This window comes from Harpia harpyja, chromosome Z, assembly GCF_026419915.1.
Source record: "Harpia harpyja isolate bHarHar1 chromosome Z, bHarHar1 primary haplotype, whole genome shotgun sequence".
NCBI classification, from domain to species: Eukaryota; Metazoa; Chordata; class Aves; order Accipitriformes; family Accipitridae; genus Harpia; species Harpia harpyja.
In genome coordinates, this window is record NC_068969.1 from 82,174,470 (window position 1) to 82,195,686 (window position 21,217).

Below are 21,217 nucleotides of genomic sequence, written 5' to 3' on the forward strand. Positions count from 1 at the left end.
GTTTTAATTTGCACATCAGCTAACATGGATACCATGCTCATGTAGGGCTCCTTAACAGTGTTACGGAACGTTATTAATTAAACACAGCGAACAGGCTGCTTGTTTATCCAAAAGCATTGTAAGTTTCCTTAAGACATTAGTGTGATGTGTACAGAAGCTTAAAAATAGTTGAGTGTTCAGAATTCTGTTTTCATAGTTGCTTCCAAATACATGGTGCTGGTCAGCTCTATCACAGTACTTAACATACAGAGCCACTACTGTCATCTCTTTGATGCATTCAGCGTTGTGCTAAATTTCAAGAGGCTAGAAACATCACTTTTCAAGCAGTACTGCTTGTAGTCTTAATGTAGGCTGTGCATTAGTTTCTGAACTGCCTTTTTATTTCTGCTTTGAATGTTTCAGAACAATTTTTATTAGCATAGCTTTTAAATGTAAATTTCAGGCTTCTCGTTCTTGCCTGTTACGTTCTAGGTAGTCAGTGGAAATCTGCTTTGTTCCTTGTGGAACACTGCACATTAATTTTGCTTGTATTAAATCCTTAATTTGAATCAGTTCTCTTTTCTGTCATCTAGAAGCGTGCAGTCCAGGGTCTCTTGGCTGATGAAACTAAGTGGTTGATGTTAATTTGGCAAGCTTATGTCCTGTCAGTAAAATGGTAGGCTAGCCTTTTTTCCCCTTCTTTCTTCCTTTCTACTTTTTATCTCCTTTCCCTGTTGGTCACTGCTCCCCCACATTTAATTCCACACCCTTTTGGTGCGTGCTCAAGTATGTGTATCTCTTTCATTACAAGTAGTGAAGGCTATACCAGTCAGGCTGCAGTTGTCAAGTCCTTGTAATATTGCTCATAATCCTAGAAAGTGCTTTATGCAACAGCAAAATTGCCTTTGTGACAGTGGAAGAATACATAGAAAAGCGTGAGATCTTTCATTTACTGTGAATGGTTTCTGCCGTCTTTATATTGACAAGACTCCCTGCAAAGAGTCTGGGGATCACCTTAGTTTTCTTCCCAGGGATGGCAGCCAGCGCACGGGAGGTAACTGGGCAAAACAGAAGAGTTCCTGGAAATTGCAGGCAAAGCAGAAGATTTAGCAGAAATTAGTATCTTCCACTTCCTGTGTGGTTTGGTTTCCATTCGTGCGCCAGGCTGTTCTAACACAACATGCTGTTTGAGTGATAGCCAGAAAGCAGGGGAGGGAAATGACAGGGCATAAAAATCAAGTATGAAAGGATATCTCTAGCCCAGCCAAATCCAGACCCAGGTGTTTAAATTTAGATTAGAAGTTTTGAAATACTCTTTTTAGCAGCTATAAAATGCATGTTGTGATTACTGTGCTGCTTAATTGAAACAGGTTTAGTTGTAATCTCAAGCAACTCCTAGCCAAAGTTTGGGCCTAGAGATCACTCTTAAGGTAGGCATTTCCTCTGTATCCTCAGAGCACTTAAAGTAATGCAGGAGCTGCAGGACAAAGCCTATTACTAGGTTTTCTATCTTTGGCATTGCATGTTAGCTAATCCAGTGCTATGAGCGTTGGTTTCTGGACTATTATCTGAAATGGCTTTGTGAAATAAGAGAGAGAGTATCCGTCAATGAAACAGAGTAAGTTTCCTTGTAGGAAGTACATGATCAGGTGTGAAGGAGTAGTCATTGGAAGTGGGTCATCTTTCCCTTTTCATGAATCTTTTGGCTGTTTAGCTGAGTGGTTTGCGTGGTTGTAGTGGAAAGGAGGCGATTAACCCAAATTTCATGTCTGTTGTTTAAAATTCTGACACCCGTGGATTTTAGTGTTTTAGGAGTGGGCACAAAGAAACCAGAGCTGCAGCATGCCAACTGTTTTCTGGCAGCTGACCTTACAGAAGAACAGCAGCATAAAGAGTGGAGAAGTGTGTATATAGCACATTTTTTTGGTTAGCCTGGGAAGAATCAAATTTCAGAAGTGCAGATTTGAAAGGGATCATCTTTAACTTTTGTGCATGCTCAGTAGAAGATGTCATGTTTCTCACCATGTACCTGTCTTAAGATTACTTGTGTTTTCTACTGTCCTGTTGTAAAACAGGAGGAGAAGGTGCCTTTTTTTTTTTAAACCCACCTGTGCCTTTAAAAACCTGGAAGTGAATTTAACTTGCTATTCATTTAACAGTATTTCTTCAAGTTGCAAATAAAAAGGTCTAACTTTGTCAGTCTTTGTTCTTATTACTGTGAAGAGATTAACAAACTTTAGCACTGAAATACAAAAATAGTTAAATCTGCTTTGAGCTAAGCTAGTAAGCTGTTTGAGGCGTGAACACTATTTGTGTCATGTATAGAAGGGCTGGTTTTGGCTTCAGACTCCTGTGATACAGAGTGCCAGGAGTATGCAGAATGATATAATCAGAACTAAACTTCCCATTTGTGCATCTAGAAGTCTGTGATGGCATTATAAAAATATTCACTATAGCAAATAATAGGCTTATGCCTTTCAACAAATAATCATGCATGCCTCAATACTTCTTCCCAGCACATTATTGTTAAAATATCTAGAAGCAAGCTGGTTTAAAGGCCAGGAATTGCAGCTGTAGTGGGTGGTGGTTATGGGTATGTCTCTGTGGTGCATTTTGGACAGATGTGTGCTTGCTTGCCCTGTACTTCGGCAATGTTAATGTGCCACTGAGCTGGTGCTGACAGATCCCACTTGTTAGCATGGATGTAACACAGCAGGAGCACAGTCACGTGGCTTTTCGCCATTTCAGAGTGTGGGCCGAGTGTACAGGGGTCATCTTGGACTGCGACATGTAGAAATGCTGGTGTGCCTTCTGTGTCAGAGGAAGCATCCTGAAGGAAAACATCCTGACAGCAGTTTCAGTCTTGCTCCTGCTTAGTGCCGCAGTCGACAGAAGCATTAATCTGGTCAGCTGAGGAGGGATTCCCCACTAATATAAACACAAAATAAGGAGAATTAAACTGAGAGTTAAAAATGGATTTCCTGATGCTAAGATAGCTCTGGAGCAGTATTCCTACCTCTAAAACATGAGGTAAATAGGAAGTATATCATTAGTGTCTTAGCAGAGCTAAGGACTTCTTTTCATTGCAAATTAGATAGGATCATCTCCATCTATAGAGTATGTTTAGGACTTGTGTCTCCTTTTAGAAAGCTTCCATTATAAATCATCAGAGTTCATACCTCTGGGATTGCATGAACACAGTGGTGACCGTGTCCATACTGTCACTTGCAAAACATGCCTTTCACAGCACACCAAAAATGAGATTTTAGGCAAGTTGAATCATAACATAAAGCAATATCCAGCTGCTCCAAAAGATACGGACTTTTTACAGCTGCATGTCTTCTTGAGGTTCTCAGGGAGCTAAAGCAGAAGAACAGTAACCCTGTATTTTTCCTGTTTGGTTTCTTTAGAAGATGAGAGTTGAACATACGATGCCATGTGCTTGTGCATATAGTACTGTTATAAACAGGATCATGGCACTGAAATGACTGAGGAATACTCCACATCATTTTTTTTCACACAGTTCTCTGGTTGCATCCACAACACAGCCTCAAGAGCAGCTGTAGAGGAAGAAATGGAATGGTGTAAGAACTGCTTTGGTTGGCATCACCACTGGGAAAAACACCTGTGAACATGACATAAATGCCTCTATTTGTAAATAGGGGTGCTGCATAGAAGAAGTGATAGTAGTTTGTTAATTTAGAAGGAAAAGCTATGAGTGATTAAGCTTTCAGGAAGCCAGCTTCCTTCATAATGTTTAAATAAACCCATCCAGCCCTTCCCATGTAAAATAGACATTTTTTTTGTCTTGTTTTTGTAGAGTGACAAGGTTGAAAACACAAGATACTTGGTTTGTTTTTCAGATCTGGTAGTCATGTGCTGGGATTTGCCTTGCCGAGTGAGAAAACAAATTCATAAAGGGTTGGTTTTATTTATTACTGATGGGCGTAATTTGGATCATGGAATAAGGTTACTTTAACAAAGTCAGGTTCAAAGGGTTTGAATATCTGTCCCTAAGTGGTACATTGTGTCGTAAAAAGGATGATCAGTGATTCTATACCAATGTATTGGCAAATTCAAATGCAATAAAATAAACTGATACAAAGCCTCAGGTGTATTGAAACTAGGGAAGTCTTGGCGATGGAATTTGAAACCATTTTAAACCCACTTGATTGGGTTTGCTGCACAAACTGCAAATAATACAGGCTTGTCAAAATGTTCATCCTGGCTTGTGTCCCTTCTAAGTGAATCTATGTTAACAGCTATTTTCTTGCATTTATTGTGAGGATCAATTCATGCTTGTCCTGCTCAGGTTCTCTAACTAATGGTCCTGCTGAATTTTAGTTACGCTGTCTTACTCAGAGACTTGTCAACACCATTCCTTTCCCTATTTTTCTCCAAAGTTTCAAGAAAAAATAATCTTTCCTGAGTGCTTAAATATCACAGCTCTCTGCATATTGGTAAGCTCACCAGATTCAAGTCAGGATGCTATACTGGAGTGCTTTCCTATTACCAAGAAAACAAAGGCACCATTATGAAAGATAAGATGGTAAAATGCATAGCTCAGTTCATACACGTGCAGTGATATTTGAACTGCTCGCTTCTCAGCTATCTCCACCAAATATATTCCGTCACTACAAATTTCTGAGCAATTGCAGACACGCTGTTGAATAAAAAAAAAACAACCCCCCAAAAGCAACAAAAAAGAATAAACAAAGCAATTTCAGAATTTCTTCTTCCCAGTGTAGAATTTCCTGCCTGGAAACCCACACTGGTGAAAACCAAGCTGTCATCCAGATCCGAGTCTCAATTCCAGTAGGCGTTAATAGTGGAAGCTGTACTGTGGGAATCCTGCAAGCCTATGTAGCATGAAGACTTTGTGACTTCTTTTTACAAGGCAACTTTAAAAAATGTGCTATGGCTCATGCACCTGAAATTGTCAACATAGAGCTTGAAAACTGATCCCACAGGGAAGGTTTTTTTATGAATCACTGAAAAGGAAAGCAATGAAACTGTGTAAAAGTATCAGTGACAGCTGTGATTCATAGCTTCTGATTAAAGCAATGCAGGACGTGTTGTGCAACAGTATGCAGACAGCAGCTTTGGTGTGGAATTGCAAAAATATTACAAAGCATATTCCTAAAAGCTACTTTCAGGCAGGTTTTAAGCTCCAAAGTGACTCAGAATATGGTCACTTCTGAGGTTATTTTAATTATCCAAGGAGATACAGTTTTTGTGGATTGTTATTCTGTGGGCTGTTGCTTATTTTCAGAAGTCAAGCTTTTTTCTTCTCCTTCAGAGCTTAGTGCTTCTATAAATGTGACCTTTTTCCTTTTCTGTTATTTTTCAGGGAAATACTGTATTTGCTGCCTCTTACCATTATTGGAGTAGAAGCTGAGAAGCAGAAAACATGTTGGAAACAATTGGTAATCTTTTTTTTGTTTGTATCACTATATTTTTGTGGCCAAATTAAGTGTGAATGATGGATTTAGGACACAGGTATATACTGCTGAGAGAGGTTTTGTAAAAAAATTCTATTGTGCTTAGAAATACATGATGTATTTGGGTTTTTGTATTTTGTATTTGAAAACAAAAGGTGTACCATCATTTGATTAGTGTATTTAATTTTTAGCCTGTTGTCTTGATTTCATTGTTTTAATCTTTACTAGAATTAAAAAAGTTGACATGAAAAAGACAGTTGTTTTCTGTTATGGCTATTTTTGTCACTGCTTAGTTAGAGTGGTCTGTAAACACAGTTCTTGTAACTGAATTTTAATGAAGGCTTTTTCACTTTTGCAACCCAGTTCTTGTGGGTTAGAGTGGTCTGTAAACACAGTTCCTGTAACTGAATTTTAATGAAGGCTTTTTCACTTTTGCAGCCCAGTTCTTGATGGACAAAAATGTAATTTTTGTTGGCTTCTGGTTTGTGCTCTGCCTCTGACTTCCTGATTCATTAGACATGTTTGGGCTGGGATTTTTGTTCAGAACTGAACCATTCAAGTCCTCTGTAGTTTAAACAGTAGAGAGGCATACATTTAAACCTGTTACGTGCTTGTATGTGGCTGTTTCTAAACTGCTACTGACCAGGAATGATTATTGCTACAGATACACATCGGGCCCTCCAGGCCATGGAGCGCTTACAGGCAAAACTTCGGGATCGAGGTGACATTGCAAATGAAGAGAAACTGAGCTTATTGAAATCAGTGCTGCAGAGTCCTCTCTTTAACCAAATTCTCAACCTTCAGACTTCTGTTCAACAACTGAGAGATCAGGTAAGGATCAGCCTCCCAGGCACAAAAGAAAAATTGCTAAGAAGGTGCAAAAATGTGTGTGTCTCTGCATGTTGAATAGTGAAATTAAATAGCCTAAATTAAATGTCTGGTCCAAAGCTTCAGGGAACTGAGGGGGACATACCCATTGAATTTCTGGGATTTTTTGAGACCCATAGTTTGTGTAGGTATTTTTTCTGTTATGCTTGTTAGTTATGATGTGCATGGTAGGGAAATTGTGATACTGGTTGGGGAATTAACATTAGGCTTTCTGTCTCTGTCCTTCAAAAGGAACATGTTTTGTATGAGATCTTAGGATTTTTTTCCTATGAGCTTTTTATTGCTCTCTTGTGTCTTACCCTGCTAACATGAGAATATATAAGGGAAGCTGTGGAATGTTGACTTCAGAAGGACATGAAAATCTATTTTTTTTTGTGTAGGAATAAAAGATCAAAGAGAACCAAGAGCTCCTACCTTCTTTTTCCTTGCTCAGGGTTTTAAGTAAAAGTATTGTTTTTCTGCATGTCTTCGGCGAGGATGAGAAAAGGGGCAGCAACTCGACTATATTGACTTGATTGTTTGTTACTATAATTTAATTTCCTTATCAGCAGAATAAGAACTTGAAGAATATAAAAAGGAGTTCAGTAACTGAATTAGGACTAAACTGTGTATCTGGCTTTGCAAATAGTTGTTCCTGTTGACTCCTGCAAGATGGGCAGCTTGATGGCTGTATGCAGAAATGCCAAAGTGGGAGGATGCAGCTCCTGCACGCTGGGCGTGTGGAGCTGCATCTGGTGTCTGACTGGACTCTGGCTGGTGAGGAGTCGTCACAATCTTGACGCTACTTCAACTGTGTGGCAGAAGAGCACGATCTGGTCTTTACTGCTTCTTGTGGATTATCTTGATGCTATTTTGCACAGACAAGAAGGAAGTTAGAATGGTGTCTACAGTGCTATACCTGACCATGCGTTTCAGATTTTGCATGCTTGGTATGTAGAGACTTGATGACATTGGCGTGATTTAAAAAAATGTAGCAGAAAAGCCTTTCTGAGGGTTTGTTTGCTCTGCTCTTTGACAAGGAGAATTTAACAGTGACAACCAGAAATTATGCGAATTATGTGGTGGTGACTCTGGGAACACTTAGTGAGAAACGAAAGTGTGCCTGAAGCATTAATGGGAATTTGGTGAAAAGACAAATTAAATTTTCACTTCCAGACATTAGCTGTGAAGTTAAAGGTGCTTCTCTTTTTAAATACAGACACCTAAATTAGTAAAATGAAGCAGCTGATGCTACAGATGGGTAATTTCAGATGTGTAATTTTTAAAAAGCAAATAACAATTTTACCTTCTGCCCTGACTCTGCAGGTTTATCTGTCTGGTAACTTTAGTGGCCTGTGCGTGTTGCATGGTACGTTTCCAGTCTAGTTGACAGGGGAGCTACTTGGATGTGAATTCCCTTCTTGATAAGTGCTTATATGAACACTTGCACGTGCAAATAAATGTATGTTTCTGGCCATTCTTAGATTTGGGACAGCTCTTCAAAAAGTATCCTGTATTTTCTCTATAGAACCATTTCTTCCCTGCAATATAACATGAGATTGTCTGTCTCTTCTTTGCTTTATTTAAATGTTTATAAAGCATATTGAAACAGGACAAAGAATAAAATCATGAAATAGGCAGTCATGTTAAAGAAATCGCATTTCTTGGCATTGTCAAAGGCTCAATTTTGTTCAAGGACACCCTTTAGTTTTCTTTTTATGTCTGTGAATGTGCTGTGCTCTTGAAACTCTTTAAACTACAGATTGGTGAAAGCTGCAAGGCATGTGAATAGTGACCAGGCTTTTCGGCCAAGCTGTGCCAGACTGAGGAAAGAGACAAGTTGTTTTCCAAGCACTTGCAGTCAGAGGTGTGTTTGAGACAGGATGACAAGTGGTGCTGGGCTGTGCAGTGACTAGGTGTTGCAGTCTCTACCCACTCAAGACTAAGATGGCTAAATTTTTGTGATGTTTCACGATGAGCTGCACTGAAAGTTGAATGGGGGCCTGTTTCTTCTCAAGGTGAAGTGTAAGTGACAGTCTGTTAAACTGCTCCTGTGTTTTTAATTAGTTTATGAGTTTTTAAAAAGCTACAAGACTATTGCAAAATTCTCAGATGGCCATCTTTAAGGAAAGTGTTGGTTGAAAAAGAGGATGAGAGTAGAGCAGCAATAATGGCAATTTACTTTCTAAGTCAAACTGATTCCTTGCAAGCATCCCAGCAGAAGTAGGTCACTAAGTGAGACCTACTTGTGGGCCTATAGTGGCCTGAATAAATTTGTGGGTAGGGCATATTCCTGTCTTGAGGCACTGTGTCTGGAAGGCGTAAAGATGATAATGAGAACCCCATCTTACATTTGTGCAGTGAGTCTGGAAAATGAGCTGGCAAATCTTGTAAACATCTGTCATGTTTTCTTAGGAAAAAATAGGATACAAATACATAGTTTTGGCAGTGAAATATTCCTTGCATTCCAGTGAGATACTACCATTTTTTGTGGTCTAAATAGTAGACTTCCTTTTCTTTTTTTTTCCCTACAGATAAATGTTCTTTTAAGCACCAAAAGATCTGAAAAACTGTGTTTTTCTGCATGCATGGAGGTGTTTCAGATTTGCTGTCCCATTTCTCTAAAAATTCTGTGAGTTAGTTGGAAATTGATCCCCTTCATTGTTGTTGTGTACTTAACAAGAGCCTCTTGAGTTTGCAGTTGTGTTAGGAGTAGTGTGGACTGAGTGGTAGGTTGCTTCATCTGGATGTTGGTGAGGCATGATGCTGAAGTCAGCAATTCTGATGCTTTGGTGCTTATTGGTAGGTGCTTTGAAGTTTTTTTCTTGAACGAGCAAGCAAAATTTGTTTGCAGTGCAAATCTGTCATTGCAAAGTTGAGAACTGGAGTGGGAAAAGTCTAGGGACAGCAAAGGGATGTTTTTTTGAGAATTACCGTCCTGACTTCACTAGTCACTTCAGTTGAGGAGCACTGAAGGAACTAGGGTTTTTTCTGCCTCTCTGTATCCTTATTTTTCAGTGAGTGCTTGTCTTGTCATGCTGAAGAGCTGTCTTGTTGTTTGAAGATAAGGGAGTGACAGAAAAGAAGAATAGATATTGTGATGTTTTGAACTTTTCAATGGTGATTTCTTTTCTTTATAAAATATTTTAAAGAAAATACTCAGACCGTGATGGCAGTCCTCTCCTGCTTCTCTTCCTTTCCTTTTTGTCTCTCCCTTGTCCACCACTTCCTCCCCTCCTCCTGCCATCTCCACTCCCCTCAGGGCTGTGCCAGAACAAAATACGCTTCCCTTGGCTGGGCTGCATTCCTCAGATTTTTTCTGCTTTCGAGTTTGATCATAGTTTTTTGTTTGCAGTGCAGTAGTGGGGAAGAGTCCCCCTGCAGCGCAGAACATACTGGGTTGCATGGAGTAGCTGGGTGTCAGCACTAGAGTGGATGTCGGGAGGAAGTGGAGAAACTGTGTCTTTTCATACCGCCTGTGAACACTCGCTTAATTTTGTGGTTTGCACAAATAGAGGAGACCTTTAATTCTTATCCTGAACCCCTTTCTGCAACAACGCCGTTTGCTCTGTGTTTTGAAGCAAAATGCTTATAACAGATGCTGATTTGGGATATGCTTCATCCGCCCTGAGGACGGAGACATAAAGGAGCGGCCAGCAGGGCGGTGCTGGAGCGGTGCTGGAGCCAGTGCCAGTGCCTGTTCCTGAGGTTCCCCGGGGCTTTCGCTGTGGCACAGGCAGCATGCCTGTGGGGAACGCCGGACAGGGCAAGGCAGGGCACTGGGCAGTGCTGTCCTCGCTGCTGGCTCCCTGCAGGGCTTGCATGGCGGCTGGCTTGCGCTTCGTCACTTCAAGTGTGGTCGCTGCTGCAGCTGACCTTTTTGCCACTCAGGATGCTTGCAGTCAGCTGAAGTACTGCCCTGTGCTTCTTGGGGTCTCCAAGGGCCGGGGCTCAATGGCTGGAGTGCAGAAACACTGAGAATTTCTTCTTATTCAGGTTGAGACCTAGCAATGCTGATTACATTGCTTTAAGTATTGATACACTGCAGACATGGCTTGAGTAGCTCCCTTTTTGTTAAAAACATATTTTGAGCAACTGCATGTAAGCACTATTTGATTGCGTTTAGTGTCCATCTGTGCAACTGTAACGTAAGTTTTATCATACTCAGTGGTATTTGTGAATTTTTCTTTTTGTCTTATGCCAAATTATGTCCACATTGCCGAAGTTACATACAGTAAGGAGAAAGCCAATCAAGGAAAATTAGCATAAGCCAAATTATAAAACAAAGCAATATTCTTTCATACGGTACTTACACAATCACAGTGCTATAAAGCTACTTCTTGATGGATTTATGGTGATTTTATTACTGCAAAGTAGTGCAATTTATATGTTATGAAAAATATTTCATGCAACCACAAGAGCATCATCTTCTTGAGATTTCCACTTGTGGTTTATTGCTCCCCCTGGAATGACCTATACTTCTGTGGTTAGCAAGAATATAAACCAGTTCTTCTCAACTTTTACATGCTGTAAGCCTGTATTTTGGGGAGGGGGACGACAAGGAAGAGAGTGGTCGTCACATTTCTGCTTGTAATTTGTCTGGGGATTCTGAACTTCTACCTTTAGGATCATTATAAATGTCATTATAAAACAAATGTTTTTCAAGTGTAAGAGTGCATGTGTGTTTCAGGAGAGGAGACATTCTGAAATTTAAGTTTTTTGCGCACACACGTACACAAAACTTTATTCTGTTAACAATTTGACATTTTTCTTAGAGTTTTGTTTTTTTCTTGGAGTTTCACAAGTCAGAAGCCACTTTATGTGAGGTAGGCTTCCTGTGTTAAGCTCATCCTCCACTGAACGTGTAGCTGTGTTTGTTTAAAAAAAGTGTGATGAAAATGAGGTGTTGCTATCAATTGCTATTGAAGAGGTGGTGGTTGATACTGCATTGTAGCTGTGCTGTAATCACAGTTGTACTGAAGATTTGAGGTGAAGCTTTTTAAAGTTCTAGTTAAACTGGTGTGGATTGGAGGGTCATTTTTGCTTTTTCCTGCTGTATATAGTATGCAGCACTCCTTTTCAGTGGTTTCAACCATCACGCAAATAAAAACTATCCAGTGTCTTCAGAATAATAGCGTTAATTAGTTATGCAAAATGTCTTAGAAAAACATGAACAACTTCGATCTTCTGGTTTGGAAGGCAGAAGGAATGGGAGTGGTCAGTCAATTCCTGTATGTTTGCAGTAGTGTCCCAGCTCATACAAGTATGCAGAAGGGATGAAATGTCAGAGTGAGAAGGTGGGCACTATATCGCCAATTTGAACAGGATTTGGTCTATGAAAACATACAATGTAAAACTAAAATATGAATCGGCCTGGTGCTACTTCTATTTTAGCATGGGGATGTGTGAGTTTTCTACCAGAGAGAAGCATGCAAATCCCTAAGGAGACTGTTGTATCTTAATTGAAGAACTCCTTCAAACTTACCTAGAGAGGAAAATGGCGATACTGGGCACATGTTCAGGTGGAAGTTAATATGCCTGTCATGGCTAGCCTGCTGTTTGAACATTACAAACAGTCAATGAGCTGCATAAAGCAATCTTCTGTTAAACAATACTAGCAGAACATATGTAGAACATAGCACAGGATGGACACAGAACTCCTCTGCATACTGAAGGTTGTGCTGTATGGGATATTGAGTGGCACAAGAAGTATTTTAGATTCAGAGAAGGCATATAATACAATTTAGCATAAGGGCAATGTGTCATACTCAACAACCTTTTATTTTTGATGTGTAGCTTCATTTTTTTTCTTTGCTGTTTGTGCATACAGGGAAGTGTATATTAAAGAAAAACAATATCATGATATAAACACCACTTGTATCATTCATACTATTCAAAAAATGTGGTGTCTTAGGATTACTGTGGCTTGCTTGATCTATTTTGTGTGCATTACGTCATTTTTCCAGTGTTGCAACTTGCTCCCTACACATTTCTGTGTAAAGGAGTGTTCTGGATACAGGAAGAGACATTGGCTTTTTATCCAGAAAGAGGTTTCACAGATTGGGATTGTCTCTGTGTTAGCAGTCTGCACACTGTGTGGTAACATGCAAAAAACTTCAGTGAAATTCATGAAGGAAGGTAGAAGGGAAGTAGACAGTGGGATGGGCATGGCAAGGGTTCCTTACCTAGTCAGTTTCTGTGCCTTAAAAGTCTGTTACTGTTCTTTTTTTCGCCTGCATGGCTCTTTCTTTGTAAAGCAAAAGAGGTTCTAGCTTTCTGTATATAGTCTCAAATTTTGCTCTTAGCATTATTGTGGAATTTTCCTTCTTTGCCCTTTTTTGTCTTGGAAGATGACTGCACACTCCATTCAAAGCAGGGAATTCATGCATGGTTGAGTTATATAGGACTATCAGTAATATCAGTGACCCTTCCCCTTCTGCCATCCCGAAGGACAAAACCTCAGGAAGCTCCTGCCGCGTTAAAAGGGTCACAAGACAGAGTAATGCTGTGCTTAGAATGGTGCTAAATGAAATTGAAGGCATTTCATATATTTTTTTCCAGGTTTAATCAGATTCGCTGGAGTCATTAGTACTCTCAGCTGCTGAGGCTTGCCTACTTAGTTTGAGGTTACCACTCCAAAGGCTGCACCGAAGAGGTTATGTGAGCTCTCAGTAATCTACATTGGGCAAAATCAGTAGATTTTGCTCATATTATGCTGTTGCTTGTTTAGGCTAACCCTGCTGGCTTTACCTGAGCAGTTGGTGAGTTCTTTAGTGACTCCTTTCACCAAGCAAGCTCTGAGGATGGTAACCTTCAGCAGGAAGAGCAGTTGAGTGCTGTTTTCTACAATGAACACTGCAATTTAGAAAATGAACATATATCCATGACTTACTAACATTTGTGATATCAGACCCATATACTATGGCCTTGAGAAGTAGTTTGGGTTTGCATCTCATATGCTATTAGGCAGCCTTGTGTTGCTGTGGAAATGTGAAATGTTTTTAAATAGAAGCAGTGCAAGACCGGCTAATTACAGTGGTGTTAGATACTTTTAGGAATAGTAATTTGACCCATGACAGTTTTTTTGCGGGAAGGAATGTGACAGCAGAAGATATAAGAAGATTTGAAGGTGGAGGAGAACAAGAAATGAAGCATGTTAATTGACCAAGTTCAGTGATACACTTTTATACATTGAAATGGATGACATTGGGAAGGTGGAAGTGAATTAACCTATTATATGGACTCATGCAGATAAGAAATGCAGTATGGCATAGACTTTATTAGTTTCTAATCCATGTATATAATGTAAGGGGAAATCTTGCATTCATGGAACGGCAGAATTTGATTATGTCTCTGGGTGTTGTTACATGCAATGAACTGTGAAACAAGGCTTATCTACCTGTGCCTTACAGGCTTGCTGAAATGACTGTATGTGATTAAAGAAAGTGCATGTGTGCACATTTTGGGCATTATGATTTGTTTGAAACATAACCCAAGTGATTCCTCACAAATACGGACAGCAGAACGTAATCGCTGTGTGATGGAAATCACTGAGTTGCAAACATCCTGTCTTTCCTCTTTCCAGTTTTCTATGGCAGAGCAGGCTAAGTGCTGTTGAGGACTTTTCTTTCCACTGCCGTCTTGTGATATCTTTTCTGTAACTGGAGGGTCTTCCCAGGCACATAAGGTGTTCAACAAATGATGTTTGTTCTATTGTATTTTCCTAAAGCACCCAGATGAGAAAGAATTGTGTGATGGAGAACAATACTGACCTTTTAATGACTGAACTGTTGGGAGAATGATATGATAAACTTAATGGAAGTAGCATGCTTAAACAGTTGAGACTGGTCCATTAGACATTTTAGAATACATTTAACGTTTTGAAATTTTTTGTTGATACTTGAAGTTTAAAAATAAGGCTTCAATGAAGGGGAATCCCAGTCTTTTGTATTGTGGTGCAGAATGCTAGAAAATTTGCACTGTACAACTATGAAAAGTATTCTGCTGCAATATTGTCCTAAATTGTGGTTAGTGTGCCAGGCAAGTATGAACCGGATCGATGTGGAGTAAAACAGTGCCTGTTGACAGTCAACAGGCAAGTGGGACAACAAGCCAAATGAAGGCTCCTGCTTCACCTGAGCTTTATATCACCACCAGCCATTCATTAGATTAGTTGGCAGAGACCTGCTTGAAAATAGGTAAATTACTATGGCTGGGCAAAGCAGAGAATTTTCTTATTTTCTTTTCTGCTCTAACAGAATGGTATTGGCAAGGCTGTCTGTGTAAAGGTATGACTGTGTTTTTCAGATCAGCCTGGTAATTTTAAGACTTGTTCAGTAATTCTCTATTTAATTCTAGCATATGTAGAGAGTCGCATTGGCAGCTGTAGTGCATAGTGATGCAGAAACCCTGACCAGTGAAATTTGTTTCCTATGTAGCTGGTGAGGTTTCTTTCTTTTTTCATCAAAATACACATGCTTTTTTTTTAGTTTTCTTGTAAAATAATTGGTAAATCCATTTTAAAAAATACTGGTACTGTAGAGAAATCTTGTTCATACTTGCTTACCTTTACCATTGTGTTGGAGTACTTCAAGCTGCTATGCTGATACAATCAAAAGAATTTTAGGCAGAGTATGGAAAAGAATTTTAGATTATTTTCATCAGTTTCTTTCATGTTTTATGCAGATAATTCACAACTTCAATAATAAATATCAAAGATAATTTTTCTTTTTAAGATGTCTTTTTAAAATTGCAAGTTGGGATTTCAGATGTTTTTAACAAGCAATTGGCCTATCATGATGCTTTTGGGTAAGGAGGAGGTTTCTGCTGTGTCTATAAATCTGTGTCGCCATCAATCTTTTACAGGTGAATATTACACCTTCTGTACATTCCACTGGTGAATTCCCTCAGCTTCTCCATCATGGTGTGAACGTGGGGTCCTTGCCACATAATGAGCCATATTTGTTGGCTCACCAGAATGGCAGCCCAGCTAATGTGCTAGAAGCATCAATGAGATCCATTACTCCTCAGGTTAATGGGAAGTCTTCTAGTGATGACTTTGAGCAGCTGATCAGAAATATGTCCCAGGTAGGCATGTCATCTGGTAACCATGAAATGTGGATCACTGATTGTGTAGAAGATGAAAATATATGTATGTTTATTTAAAAGCAATTTGAGTTATTAAGCAAACCAGAGCTCACTTGCTATGTAAAACAAAACCAAGCTTTTAATTTGAGGAACAATTGGTAAATGAGAAAACAGTTGGAAAAGTAGCCTTGACATTGTCACTGCTGAGTTATTGTCCTTGGCTGGGCAGTGTGCCTTTCAGCATGCCATTATATTTCCATGCTCATTGTAGGACTGCCGTGCTGTGCATGAGGGAAATGCTTTGTCAGAGCATGCTCTTGTATGCATAACTAATGAAAGCTAGTTCTGTGACTTGATTGGAAATAAGATGGAAAATTCCTTTTTGGCCTTGCTACGCATTGTTCTGTAGTCTTACTGCTTTCCTGTGGTAGGCAGAAATGGTGTATGAGTCCCTTCAGTGAATGGAGCTGGGAATGGCCAGGCATATATTCTAGCATTTTTCTAATTAACCTGTAATAGAGCCAGATAGGGGTAGTCTCCTGCTGTTCTCCTGGAGAGCCTTTTGCATGGTCCTGCTTTTTTCCTCTTTCTGAAATTCATCCTTTTTCTAGTTCTGCTTGAGAGTTGGCCTGTACCCTCTAAAATTTTATACACACATACATCCTAGTTGAGTCACTACTAAGCCTAAACTCTGCATATTTAGTTGTTGTTTCCCGATTTCCTCTTCTGGACTGTAATAATCTTTATTTCTCAAATCTTTAATATTGTCACTTTTCTGTATGATAGCAAGAAATTGGAAGTGAACAACTATGTTTCAGTTATTAGCTGGTATAGCCTTGTCCAGCTGTAGCCGTCAAATTAGAAACTCATTTCCAAGTTGTTTACCACATTCATTAGTGCTGCTATTCAACATTTTTAACATTTGTACCCTTTTTTTTTCTTCTACTGAACAGGGTCGTCTTGTTGAGACCATTGAGCTTATTAAACCATTAAGTGGTGGTCTGGGCTTCAGTGTTGTGGGACTCAAGAGTGAAAACAGGGGAGAACTAGGAATATTTGTGCAAGAAATCCAGGAGGGAAGTGTGGCACATAGGTAAGAGTACTACTGGAATATTTTACTGTGCCAAGTGTTAACATGACACTGCAATTTACTTGTGTTACTGCTGTTGTTTTTGTGGTACAAGGGCATGTTTCTCTCATGTTCTAAGCCATACATCATAGCAGATTTAAAATTACTTATCACTACAATTTATGTAATGACAGAACAGGGCAGCATATGATCTGTTCTGAATTTCTAGAAACTACAGATGTAGTTTCTCTGTGATTTGTTCATAATATCCCCTTTCCAACAGGGAAAATGGGGAGGTTACTGTTCTGTGTCATGGCTTTTAAAGCTGAAATACAGATTTTGCCATCCTTGAATGGACCCCCAAAAAATTTGGTGCAAAAAAAATTGCTTGTAACTAGCAGGGTTGTTTGTTAGGTAGGGTCGCACTGAGCAGGTGTGAAACCCAGCATGCAAGGCTTGATCTAAAGTTGTTGGACTCTTAAAAAGAGATGTTCAGCTGGTATTACCAGAAACTCAGCAATAATAATAGCTTGCTGAAAGTTTGTTTTAGACTCTAGTCCTGATTCCACAAGTAGCGCTGAGAGAAATGGATTTCTGCTGTAAGAACAGCCTGAGGGAGCAAATTAACTCAGTGGTGAATGGCAGCAGCACTGGTTCGCTGCGGTCTGGTGGGGTGTATCACTGTTTGTGGATTTGCTGATCAGGATCCTGGCCAGAGCTGTTTCGTGGTGTACTCTGTATGTTGTGTGAGGTGGCTAAGTCATCTCGGTGCTATTTCTCACTGTGCTGTAGGGAGAAGTGTTCTGATGATTTGTGGTCTGAACACTGTCCTTTTAACAGAGGGCAGAGTGTGGCCTACAGAGTTAAATCAGTTATGAAAAGTGACATGCTTTATGTCATTACATTATTTTTTAATCTGCCTAAATTCTACTTTCTTTTTTTTTTTTTTTCTTTTTCCACCCTCTTCCCCTTCAAGAAGTCTTTGCTTTTACTTCTCTTATTCCATGGAGTTGAGACCTATCTTTACTGAATCAGGGCCTGCCTGATTCACTGATGAGAAGAGAAACATTCAACAACTGCTACAGGGCTCATAAATCAGAAAGACCCTGGCCGTAATAAGTCTTCAAGAGCACTCTGAAAAACAGTTCAAATTCACAATTGAAATACTATGGGTTGAAGCTAAATAGTGTTTTTCCTGAATGCTGTTGAGTACCTTGGCTTCTACACTGTAGGTATTCACAAAAGCTGGTGTAATAGGGATCCTTGTTTTTGTTGCTGCCCTTTGTTTTCAAAGCATTGCCACTTTGGGATGTCAAAGGCAAGATCCCAGAGTTTTTGCTGGTTTGTTGCAGAAGCAATAGAAGCAGTGGAGGAGGCAGAGGGTAACTCATCTGTGTAGGCTTCATACACTTCTTTAAAGTAAATCTGGGGCGGGGCTCAGTATGTAATTTTACAGTAGTGCTTCCTTTTGTCAGAAAGTGAAGAGTTATTTTTTAATTTGTTAAGGGCTTTTTTCCACTCCTTTAAAAGAGATCTGTTTTATCATTGTTTTCCTGTTTCTCTCTCTGCCTCCCATTCTTTTTTTCTTCTTTTTTTTCCCCTGGTTTTGTGCAAAACAAAATTTGTTTCCATAACATCTTGATGAAAGTGTGTTCCACTCCATGGTTTGATGAATATTCAGAGTGGGCGCACTGAACAAAAAGTGGAGCACTTGGTCTGTTAAGCAAGAGGCTCAAAGTCAAGAATAAACATAAGTTCCCAGGCTATAGTTGGGAGCGACTGAGATCTAATGTGCTTAGTCTCGCATGGGGGTCCAGGGAGAAGAAAGCTAGCTAGGGGGTAGTAGCCAGGGGAGAGTGGCAGTGGGATTAGCTTCAAAGGAAGCAATCACCAGGGTGCCGCATCAGCTCCTTTCAGCAAAACTGCAGGGAGAGATTAAAAAGTGGGGGGAATAGAGAACAGGTTATTAAAAATACTGGAAAATTGTCAAAATACTGTAATTTCTGTGGCAACACTTCTTTGGTTTTTCTTGTTTGTTTATTTTGTCGTCCCCCTTCCCCGTTTACCCATACGTGGCAGAGATGGAAAGCTGAAGGAAGCAGACCAAATCCTTGCTATTAACGGACAAGCCCTTGATCAGACAATTACACATCAACAGGCTATCAGCATCCTACAGAAAGCAAAAGATAATGTCCAGCTAGTTGTGGCCAGGGGCACTTTCCCTCAGCTCATCAGTCCTGTAGTTTCCCGGTCTCCATCTGCTGCTAGCACAGTTTCAGCCCATTCCAACCCGGTGAGTATACCCCAAACATCTGTGTATTCAGTTCTGGGCATGTATGCGTTTACTGCATCTAGTATTTTGAGACTTTTTTTTGTAACTTATATGTACATTTCTTTCACAGTTGTTGAGTTTTTTCTTCTGTTTATCTTTGTTGCACATTTTCCTATGCAAAGAGTAGAAAATAGTCAAGGTTGCTGCGGGGGCATCTTGATCTTGGACATATTCCTTCTTCCCGTCTGCCAAAGTCTCTGTATCCACCAATGCAAATACAGCATGTTTACCTTACTACATGAAGCTTTATTTTGAGGTAGCAGTAAATGGGATCTTTTTTCCTCTTCGCCTTCTGCTTGGGCAAACAGAAATTTTTGAGGCATTGCAATCTGATCTGCACCACCAGCTGGATGGGTGCTTCTCTGTTTGTTTCTCTGTTGTCTGTTAGCGGTGAGACTCAAGTAAAACACCAAGAGAGAGCCATCAAAATGCCATGTGTAGGGACATTCTTTAGGACCCCCATAAAACAGCTCTGCTACATTTCCTTTCCTTTGAAAGCTTTTGCACATCTAGGTGTAGAGAACATAGCTCAGAAATATGGTGATATTAACTGCACTTTCTCTTCCTGGTATCTTATTCATGTAATGGCCTGGTATGAAACGGCCTATCTTCAGTTTCTGTAGGTTTCTCTGTTCAGTCATCTGTGGCTGTTCTTTAAGGGAGTCGATAATCAGAAGTATACAGAGCAATCAGTCTGGAAAAAGCAGCTATTTTAGTGTTTATTTTAATCATTAGCATAAGACTTTTAGTGAAGAAATTTCAGAATTATTCTTTTTTTCTGTTGGCTGATTGGCCTAACGTTTCCTGTCAGCACATAGGAGAGGCCTGCTCTCTTCCAGTATTCTTGTGACAGACACACTTCTTTCTCTGTGTGGTTGCCTCCATATTCTCCGAACAGCTTCCCTTGCTTCAAAAAATGTTCCTTTCAAACCTGCTACAACTCCTTCTGTTTTTTTATGCATGCCTTTCCCAGTCCTTGTGTTCCCTTCACTTTCAAATGCTGGGGGAAGGCAGCTTATCTAGAGCCATTCTTTTTCCTTCAGGCTTTGCTTGATCATCATTGATTAATGTTAAGACTGCGGATTCCCAAACAGGTACTACAGGGCTTTGAATTTGCAGTACCTTGATTATTCCAGAATAACTGCTTGTTTTCAAGATCCTAGTTGGTGGAGGACCAGCTGCGGTTTTAAATTTCAGATGAGTTTACGGTGTGGGTTGTTCTTCAGGAGAAACAATATCAGGAGCTTCCAGTCGTCCCGTCAGTACCGCCACATGTGAGCGAGCTAGCGTTCGCCTTTCTTTCAGGGGAGTTTTGCTCCTGTCAGAACAGGAAGCCTGCCGTCAGAGCTACTTCTTTCCAGTGCTGTTGACATCAGACAACCCAGAAATCTGTTTATTACAGAGGGGGCAGTTCTGCTAATGCCTACCTTGTGATACTGGTGTTGCTTTCAGCCTTAACATCTGAATTGGGTTTACGCTTCCTGCTGTGCTTTGTTACAATAGCCGATGTGAACATGCACTTACCTGAAGGTTTTAATTTACAGTCCTGTGAGATTTCCTACCAGCATTATTTTTCTCACTGACCAAAATGGGGCATGGAGGTGGACAGTTGTAGGTTGCTTCTTAAATTCATTCTGCAAGTTCTTTAAAGGTCTGACCCATTACCCAGCTCTGGTTTGTACCAGAGAAATTCCAACTGTTACGGAATGAGCAATTTATTGCTTGAATATTATGTAATCTTATACCTAATAGTAACTGTTAGAAAGGGCCCACATTTCCACCTTCCTCCCACCTTCCTTTGTTCAAAAACATACCCAAGAAATAAGAGAAAATATTTTGCAAGTTTTAATACGTGTGTCCTTATTTTAATCATTTGCAAGCTTATATTTATTCCTTTTAGGTTCACTGGCAGCACGTGGAGACCATAGAGTTGGTAAACGATGGCTCAGGTCTGGGATTTGGGATAGTGGGAGGAAAGACAACTGGAGTGATTGTTAAAACCATCCTCCCGGGAGGGGTGGCTGATCAGGTAAATTCAACTTATTTTTCTGTTTGCTGTTCAGTAAGGTGTGGAGTTACTCTTTACTTTTATAATCATGCTACTTAGTGGTAGCTTTTTTCCTCATAAGTGTAAAAAAGAGAGAGCGAGTGGTGAAATTTATCCTCAGTAAAGGTGTGTTCAGTGCAGGGGATCTGTGCGTTTGAATGCAAAAGCTGCATTAGGCTCTAAATCACATTTTCAAACCTGTTTAGATTATACGTGTTTGGTGTAGATGCATTTAGACTCCTGATTCTTTCATGAATGTACTGGTTGTAATCCAAGGGTGGGGACGCACACCAAACACTTACTTGCTTTGCCCTGACAGCTGAGAAAAGCATCTGCTTCTATCTACTGGGCTTAACTGAAGCTTGGAGCAGGCATGTGCCTTCATGTGTCTGCTT

General features: G+C 40.0%; 1 protein-coding gene across 17 annotated transcripts in view; it reads left to right on the top strand.

Moving 5' to 3' along the window:
• The first annotated feature begins 524 nt into the window (after positions 1-524).
• MPDZ (multiple PDZ domain crumbs cell polarity complex component) overlaps positions 525-21,217 on the top strand; it is a 95,510-nt gene continuing 74,817 nt past the window's right edge. For 2 of the 17 annotated variants that reach the window (XM_052776296.1, XM_052776295.1), the window contains exons 1-7: positions 525-655; positions 5,330-5,405; positions 6,085-6,251; positions 15,153-15,374; positions 16,328-16,467; positions 18,523-18,736; positions 20,676-20,804. In XM_052776296.1, coding sequence (XP_052632256.1) covers positions 5,390-5,405; positions 6,085-6,251; positions 15,153-15,374; positions 16,328-16,467; positions 18,523-18,736; positions 20,676-20,804 — 888 coding nt within the window. In that variant the 5' untranslated portion in view covers positions 525-655; positions 5,330-5,389. The remainder of the gene's footprint in view (positions 656-5,329; positions 5,406-6,084; positions 6,252-15,152; positions 15,375-16,327; positions 16,468-18,522; positions 18,737-20,675; positions 20,805-21,217) is intronic. The other 15 variants (XM_052776311.1, XM_052776310.1, XM_052776300.1 and 12 more) reach the window with 9 other exon arrangements.